This window comes from Eurypyga helias, unplaced genomic scaffold (assembly GCF_000690775.1).
Source record: "Eurypyga helias isolate BGI_N326 unplaced genomic scaffold, ASM69077v1 scaffold9271, whole genome shotgun sequence".
NCBI lineage: Eukaryota > Metazoa > Chordata > Aves > Eurypygiformes > Eurypygidae > Eurypyga > Eurypyga helias.
The window spans coordinates 1-9,147 of NW_010228875.1; the positions used below are offsets into that span (position 1 = coordinate 1).

The 9,147-nt window shown below is 46.8% G+C and overlaps 1 protein-coding gene across 1 annotated transcript; it reads right to left on the reverse strand.

Annotated features, from left to right (window-relative positions):
- Positions 1–555: 555 nt before the first annotated feature.
- Positions 556–8,798, reverse strand: LOC104502751 (alpha-1,2-mannosyltransferase ALG9-like; the record flags this gene model as incomplete). Its single annotated transcript, XM_010160182.1, has 8 exons — positions 556–678; positions 4,528–4,633; positions 4,776–4,863; positions 5,227–5,362; positions 6,347–6,435; positions 7,184–7,254; positions 8,070–8,204; positions 8,660–8,798. Coding segments are annotated over 8 exons (887 nt in total), but the record flags the coding sequence as incomplete, so codon positions are not given.
- Between the last annotated feature and the right edge of the window lie 349 nt (positions 8,799–9,147).

A 9,147-nucleotide genomic window follows, 5' to 3' on the forward strand; every position in this document is an offset into this window, starting at 1 on the left:
TCTGGCAGTGGTATAAAAAAGTAACAATGGAAGAGCCAGCTTAAGTTTTCCCAAATAACTCTAAAAGGCTGCCATTTCCAGCTGCAGGTAAGATGGAAACAACAGTGGGCACGTAGTTTCTTTCCCCCTTAAGATTTCTGACAGGGCTGTTTCTGATGCATTTGCATGTCTGGCTGAAGGTTACATATCACACAACCTGTTAAGCTTACTCTGGGTACGGATAGTTCAGCCTCAGTAACGCGTTTTTCTTCTTGAGGTGGAGGCAGGGAACACAGGAATCAACCTTAAAAAACTATTTTTCTGCACTTTGGCAGAGAGCAGACGAGTAGCTGCATCTCGCTGCGTGTTCTTGCTACACAGCGACTCCATTGTGGGGTCAATACTGAACTCAGTAATGAGTTCTAGGAACTTTCCTATTATTCCACAGATTTTCCCTAAACCTAGCTTCACTTCCAATACAGGAAAGCTGCTCTTTGGCAGGCAAACTCTCTCTTTAGTAACAAGGTTGAGATCCAGGCTGTCTGTGCTTGGCTCTCACAGCGGTCTTGCACTCACCATGAAATTTCTGAAGCAGACACTCCATGAGACAAGTCAGTGGCAGCACAAGCAGCGCCAAAATAAACGCCACGTTGAAGTTCAGAAAGCCGTTGATGAAATAGAAGGACCAGGGTTCCGTACCTAAAGGATGAGAAAAGGAAACAAGAGTTTTTGGAAACAAGCCTGTGTGAGATCTAGATCTAAGAGCAGCTTCGTTCCTTGTCTGCCTGACACAGACCAAGATAATCGGCAGCAGACATCAATTCTCCCCACTGCAAGCATATTGGAACTGAGGAACGGAAAGGGCGTGGACAGAAGATCTTGGAGCTGGCCAGAGGATGCAGCCCCATGGAATGAGCCTGAGCAGTCTCAAAGCAGTCTCATGGTTCTGCCCCTCAGCCATAGGACTGCAGTAACAGCAGCATTAGTCAACAGCCTTACAAAGGCACCAGAGTCTCTCACAAGCACGTCTGCTCAAGAAACTTCACTGTCGCCCTCTTCAGAAATTATTTTTCTCCTTCCTGTTTCACTGGGTCATAGTCAGTATCCCGTCTGCTGCTCACAAATCACGGGCCACTCTAACAGTCAGCCTTGCCCAGCAGCATTCTGTGACACAGAACTCACCCTTGCATTAAGAAAGCCTACACAGCAAGAGAGCAGAAGCGGAAACTCGTAAAACTCAGAAATTCATTCTTTCCAACTGCAGAGAAGTAACAGAGGAGTAACACAAACAACGTTAATATGAGACCATTATAATTCTGGAGTGATGATGTATACTCCATGTCGGCAGAAATAGAAAATGCACCACAAAGCAACAAGAAAAAGAGTTCACGTTCACACTTCACCCCCAAAGACAACTCTGCCACTAAAGTTCATCCAGATGCTGGTTTTGGTATGTCCTCAGAGTTAACACTAGTTAAGATGTCCCTACTTCAGTTTGTTCTTACGGAGTAGCTTCAAAGGGGAGCAAGCCAACTCTGCCTCATAACACAATGCGCTTGGGTACTGGTTGCAAGTCTCCAAGGATGTAAATTGAGAGAAATTCCAGTCCAACTGTCAATTATTCGGACTCTTAATCCAGGATGCTTAAAATCCTGAACAATAAGGAATGCCAGTTCCTCTCCACACACTTGCCACTCTCTCAGTGTGATTAGCTCAATCAGTCAGTAAATGACATGCGGGGGCTTTAATCACTGCACTGTTGTGACATGTGTCACATGCCGCAGCAATTTCCTGCAATCAGAGCCACTTAAATAGGGTCCATGTTGAAATTCATCAGACAACTGAAAAGCAGCAAGGAAAACCCGAAACCTCTGCAGCTCCTACAGCTAAATACGATGAGAAGCTGCACTAGTAGTGTCAGAAATGTGTCGCTGGAGTTACTAAGGACAAGTCCAAGCATCTAAGGTTCATCAACCTCTTCCTCCTTCTCTAGACTCTGTCGGTGACTATCAACATCCAAGGACTGCAATTCGAAGTAATTCCTGTGACAGAGCTTGGAAGCGTGCAGAAAGCAGGTCATTTTAAGACTGAAGTGTACGATACTTCCTAGAAATCAGCGCTGCTGGCTGGGGTGTGTCTGTGAGGGAAAACTTGAGGCAGTCTGAGACAGAAAAATTCAGGCAGAAAAAGTGTGTGTAAAGAGGGCTTTGGTTTCGTCCCGGCCCTGCCGCCCCCAGATTCTCTTCTAAGGCCATGGCACAGGTTTCTTAAGACTTAGAGCAGGGTTAACACCCATCAGGCCACTCTACTAACTACTTCTGTGGAGCACCAAGGCCTCTCCTTATGTAAGAAAGGACTGGAAATGGGTTCCGTAGCCTGCTTCCCCACTCCCACTGTTACGAACAACAGACACTTTACCACAGAAGATGCCAGGATGGGACAGAAAGCCTCTTAAACTGATACAAACTGTTGCCCTCCCGTGTCTTCTGGCCACAATTAAGCTGTACAGCACAGCCAAATGGGCTTAAAGTAAGGTGCCCAGCCCCATGCCTGTCACCGGCTGAAGGCCTGCATGCAGCCAGGAACCGTAGCTCAGCTGCTGAGCAGTAACTAAGCCACAATAATTTGATCGTGAGACACAACCCTCATCCCCAGCCAGTCTGATTTCAGTGCTGGTACAATAAACGGTCTGCTTTCTGCATTTCATTTATTTTCACCCTATTTAAGAAACAAGACTCAACAGAGCAAGGTGTTATAAAACAGCTCCAGCACGCTGTGCCTCCCAAAGTGCCATGGAACTGCAAGTCACAGTCGCAGCTCTGACAGGAAGCGGCACAAGACTTTTGTCACAAATTTGTGCCTTCTTAGAACCTACGTACACAAAAACATCCCCGAGCCTCAGATTCAGGCTTAGAGATATATGCTCAGAAGCTACTTTCCCTTGGCTGTAGAAACCTCATCACCCCAGGGAAATCTTCACTGCACAGACTGTATTTAAGCAGGAGCATACTGCTCAAGACAAAAAAAAAGAACTCCAGCTGCAGACAAAAGGAAAACTGCTGTGGTGTTTATATTGAAGATGATCTGGGTTGATGACTCTGCAACCTCCAGCAGTCCCATCGTGTGAAAGCTGGGAAACCCCAGCTCCAAAATCAAAAGGGACTGGCCAGCCTTTCATCTCCCCTGGTAGTGTTACTTTTCCCAAGTGTTTTAAAGCTCTCTAAACACACAGCGTTGTCCTGGCCACACTGCTTTAAAGAGCAATGTCAAGCTGGCTCTTTTACTAGTCGGAAGATCTTGTATGAATGTCACTATGAATACCACACTTCAGAATAGATTGGTCCCTGGAGGCTTCTGGAAACAACTTCCACCAGGGTGGAAAAGGTCAGGCACGAGCCTATGCCAAAACCTATCAGAGACAGAGCCTGGAGTTTCCTCACAGAAAATTCACTGCAACAGACCTCAGAGCCTTCCTGCAGAGATGAAAAACCATGGCAAAGCAGCTGTTGCCCTGCTGTGCCACAGCACAAGTAACAAATCACCAGTCAGTGCCCCGCAAAACAGCCCTTCACATCAACCAACAAAGAGGGCCTGCAGGGTACTGCCAGAGAAAGTCTTGCTGCTAACCACATCCCTCCTAGGATACCTCAACAGGGCTTCAACAGATGACAGAGGTGACACAGGACCCTGCACCCTAAGCAGGTCTCTGCCAGCCCCGCCGAAGCCCTGCTGCAACTACAATACTTTCCTACTCTTCAGCTCTAGAAATACATGATATGAACAATGTAGTACAGTGGCAACGTCCAAACCAACAACACAGCGTTGCCATCAAGATTCAGACCTGAGATTTGGGTCACAGGGTATCCAAACAGTCAGTACCAGGGAAACCCTTCTAGGCAGATGATCTGCCTGCACAAACGGTCAGTACCAGGGAAACCCTTCTAGGCAGATGATCTGCCTGCAGATTAGATGCCTTGATGGTAACCTCAGATTCTGCTTAGCAGCCATACACTACCAATAAGCAAGGAGATTCCCAAGGCACGGCATGGACTCAGGAAGTCTGCAGAGTGCCAATGTGAACTGAAAGAACTATAGATTCCACGTTGTTACTCACTTTCCCAAGGTTCTGCACCCTTACTGCGAGGAACAACATCCAAGAACTCAATAAAAGCTGACAAACACACACACCTATCACATATGCCCACAGCACTCCTGCAGCATCCAGACACGCTTGCTAGGAACAGTCCCCTGCAGTGGCGCTGAGACATCTCACGACAGTTTACACCCTGATGGTTTACAACTTGAAAGTGGACAAAAGCAGCTCAACTCACAGTGTGGAGAAATCTGACAGCGGCCTGCGGATTGCCAGGTCGAGGGAGATACCATGTGGCAAAAAGCTGGAACTGCAGCCCTTTGGAGCTCGCAGGCTGCTTTTGCTTTAGAGTACGTCAGAAAAAGGATTGGCAGTCAAGACCTGGTGGGTCATAGTGGCAAGGCAGTAGAAAGAAAAGCGCCAATTCCCTTCCTGTCTTGTTATCTTAAACTCACCATAGAGATCAGGTCCGTGAGAGGTGAAGACATTGTACAAAACAATGTTGAGAGGTGCAACTACCAGCTTCCCATAGTAATAGCTGTCCACAACTACCAAGGGCACCTGGAAGAAAGCATCTATTACTTGAAGGGCCAGAAGCTTTGGGCTCAACTGCCCAACTGCTCCGTGAGATTTTCTTAATGGAACCCACCCCTTCTACTGCAAGCCCAATCCATTCTCCCTTTGCATTATTACAGGCACTTACCAAAAACAGGATCAGTGACACCACACACCAGTTGAGGAAACTTTTCCACCTCTGCTTCAGTATCAACAAGTCAAAGGCAATAGGAAGCCTGAAAGAGAGAGCAGGTATCAACTGGAGACTTGTTCTTTCCCCACTCCAGGTCTTCCTGCCCCTTCAAGGCGAGAGAGGCAGTAGCTGGAAGAGAACCATCACAGGGCGCTCTCTGCTCCTACTCCATATTATAGTCATCCAACTCAGGTCTTGCTCTCAGTATATTAGGGTCAGGAAATCTTCCCAACCCAAGTTCTTCAAAAGCAAAGAAAGGAAGCTATGGAAGCCCGTACCAATGAACCTCAACTAGGCTGGCAGCTCAGCCCGTGATAGTTTCCTTCCTCCAGCTCTCCTACATTCTCCCCAACCAGGCAAGAAACATCTGATGAAGTGCAAAACGTAGGAGCCTTCCCCTCCTTACCCAAGAGCTGCACTGAAAGGCCAGCCCAGAAGGGCTCCAGCAGCCACCCCCAGCACTGCTACGGAAGTCTTGTCCATATACCAGCCAGTCATGGCAATCACCGTGGTGTACATGCAGAAACTGCTTGGGAGGAAAGCTGCAACACAGAGAAAGAAAGGGATTAGCAGAGTTTTCCCACACTGGGAGAAGAGCATGAGGTCAAGATAAGGCTAACCATCTCTCATTCATTCCATTGGAGCTGGGATGCCATACTGAACACTCATTTCAGTGAAAGCACAAAAAAAAGGAGGATTTATTTTTTATCTGCCGAGACCAAAAAATACTTCCTTTAAGAACGAAGGTCCCTTTCCTCAGTGGCACTCACCAGTGGTAACCAGTTGATATCATCCACAGTTAGCATGTGTAACACTTGCAACCTCAATACTCTGCTAGGCTGAAAAAAATTAAACTAATCTGCTCAAGTGGCAGCAGAAAATGTGAGCTGACTGGGTACAGTCTCTGAAACAACTGGGTAGAGACTGCTGGGAAGTGAAGAGTAAGGAGACCTATGACAATGAAAAACAATGAAGGGAGAGTCCTTTCTCCCCTCACCATAAACAAAAAAAAGGTTAAAACACGAAATCTTAGCATTCCTAAATTGTGGTATTTCCCTTTAAGTTTCTGTATGGACACAATACAGAAAACCTTCACTCCAAGTCTCTCTTTGCACTTCACTCAATACCTCAGCAGGTGTTTTCTAAGTCTTTGGTGGTTGGCTAGGCAAATGGCTACAAGCAGCCAGAGGGGACATGACACAAAGGCCAAAATATGACCCTTCTTCCTTGGATTAAAATATGTTCAAGGAAGGTAGGCCAAGATCCTGCATGGCCCACAGCAGAGAGACTGGAGTCAGCAATAGCAACAAACATGCCCTGAAAATGGAAAGATACAAGAGTGATGCAAGGAATATCGTTTGAACCAACACTTATTCTGTCATCACACCTGCCATGAGCAATACCTGCAACCAGATACAAGTAACTGCTAGAGAGATACTTGAGTGCTGTAGATTTTAGACTCTCTGGATCAGTCTTTGGTTTCTGTGAACAAAGTAATTGCTAGTGTCACTGCCAAGCAAACTTACCTGCGGATGAGCAAAACATCCCAGTGCTGAGTACTAAGAAGGCCAACATCAGCCGGCTCACATGTAGCCCGAACTTCTTGCACACAGCCCTAAGGAAGCAAGGGAGAATTAGAGACCACAAAAATATCCCCAGTACCTAAAAGAACAGTACCCATATAGTCAGGCTTTTGCTCTTAGGGCATGTAAACACCATCGGTAGATACATTACGACAGCAACAATGAAGTCCAATAAACCTCACGATGATAAGCAAACGCAGCACCAGTCAGAGCTCAACTTACAACACTCCCACCCTGCCCACTGGTATCGCTGAGAAAACAAGTGTAGTCAACAGTGGAGATGTGGGTGGCAGATCTGAGAATACAACTTTATCCTGATGGTGGAATTCTGCCCACATACATTACAGACAGCAATGATGAAGTCCACTAAACCTCACGATGATAAGCAAACACAGCAACAGTCAGAGCCCAACTTACAACACTCCCGCCCTGCCCACTGGTATTGCTGAGAAAACAAGTGTAGTCAACAAAACACTGGAGTGGAGATGTGGGTGGCAGATCTGAGAATACAACTTTATCCTGATGGTGGAATTCTGCCCAACATTTCATGAAGTTATTGTGAGAACAAGTATTTTCAGGGTCCACTGTGAAGTGGCCCCATTTACCATACATACCTACGCACAAGCTTCAGAGTGTAATTCCTCACATTGCTCCAAAACATTCACTGGACATACCTACACACGAGCTTCAGAGTGTAATTCCTCTGTCAGTAACTGAATGTTACTCACATTGCTCCAAAACATTCACTGTAGACATGTTAACATGTTATCTAATACTCACTTGTAGAAGTAGAGTTCACAAACGCAGCTCAGGAAGGCCAGGAAGCATCGGAGGAAATAGAAGATAAGAACCTAGGAGACATACTCAGTCTGAACAGGGTTTGCAATGAAGCTTGTGCACCTATTACTAACAAGTCAGTCCCAAGAACAGAAGTTCTGAAGAGGATGAGTGACGTTTGACAGTGGTGAATGAGCCTATTCCTGTAGGCCCAATCCTGCACCAAGGGATGAAGATCCCAGCAGCTCAAGGCCTAGCCCTCTAACACTGAATTACAACACAAAAGGTGAACACAGTCCAGTTCACTGAACTTACCAGAACTCCCTCTCTTTTGTTTTCTGTTGGGCAGAAGCATGCCAAGTACAGCAATGGATACTCACGCAGAACGCACCTTCTGTGCTTTTTCTTTTACCTTCCTGTGAGTTCAGTGTGCAGTATCCCTTGCTAAAAACTAATTTATTTTTTATAGTGTACCGAACAAAAAAATTAAAACAGTCATTGTAACTGGCATAGAAAACAATACAGGCTTCTAAAGCAGCAGGGTGAAACCCACAGGGATGAATGAGAGCCCGTGACTGCCAGGTAACTGTCACCAGGCCTGCACACACTCAAAAGGCCAAGGAGCTACTCGCCCCTGTGGGAGAGCTTTTCCACCAAGCTGGAGCCTGACAGCATTTTCCTGCACCTTCCAAATAATTTTTCCCTGGATCCCCTTTGAGTTAGCTCACAATCCCTTGCAAATCCTGGAAGGGAGGTTAGTGTTTGTAAACAGATTAATGTTTTGTAAACCCTAATTCTCTTACCTCTAACTACAAACAAAGCGGCTGTTTAACACAAACTAAAGGCGTGTGTATTCATCACAAAAGAAGCTTTCACACATCTGATTTACCTTGTTAGTTTGTAGAACTCTAGCGTGGAACAAGGCTGGTAAGGCATGAAGCCACAAGTAAGCGTAGGAGCGGATGGCATAGGCTGGAGAGTATTCCCACGTCTGAAACCCCTTTCCATAAACGAGGTAGTGTGTCTACAATGGACATGAAACAAATAAACAGGCATCACACAGAGCAGCCGGTTTGACATTTCCCATCTCTCAACTCCTGAGTACAAAATTTTCTCCCTGGAACACAAAGATCAGAACAAAGTTCTACACAAACCTGCATTTTTTCCTCTCTGGAACACAGAGATCAGAACAAGGTTCTACACAAACCTGCATTTTTTTCTCTCTGGAACACAGAGATCAGAACAAGGTTCTACACAAACCTGCATTTTTCCTCCCTGGAACACAGAGATCAGAACAAGGTTCTACACAAACCTGCATTTTTTCCTCTCTGGAACAGAGAGATCAGAACAAGGTTCTAGAGAAACCTGCATTTTTTCCTCTCTCGAACAGAGAGATCAGAACAAGGTTCTACACAAACCTGCATCTGCACAGGCCAACTACAAATTCCCAAGTATCTCCAAGGAAAGAAAGCCACTTACCGGTTCCCAATAGTTAAACGTCTCATCACAATCAGAGATGTTGCTTAAGAGCGCTGCACAGAACCTGGCTGAGATGAGACACTTGAAAGCCGTTGGTCCTTCCGGGGCCCAAACTTGTCCTGCTTTGCTCCCGGATGATCTAGCCCAGAGAAAAAACACACATATGCACCATGAGGATCCAGTAACAAGATGCAGATCAGCAAGGTGACACTGGGCAAGGGACTGACAGGCATATTTGCATCCCATTCAGGCTTTTCTGTAAGTGCAGACGAGTCCTTCACGCCCTGCCTCCTCCGGGGGATGCAAGTCCCCTCCCGAGGAAGGGCCATCATCCTGCCTGACCTCCGCGGAGCGACGGCCCGCAGGGCTTAACCCAAGCCCCCCAGGGCCGGCCCGTCTGCCCCCCAAGAGCGGCGGCAAGGCCACGCGTTGCTCGCGGCAGGGGCGGGAGCAGCTCCCCCGACGGGAAGCCCCTTCCCACCACCCGC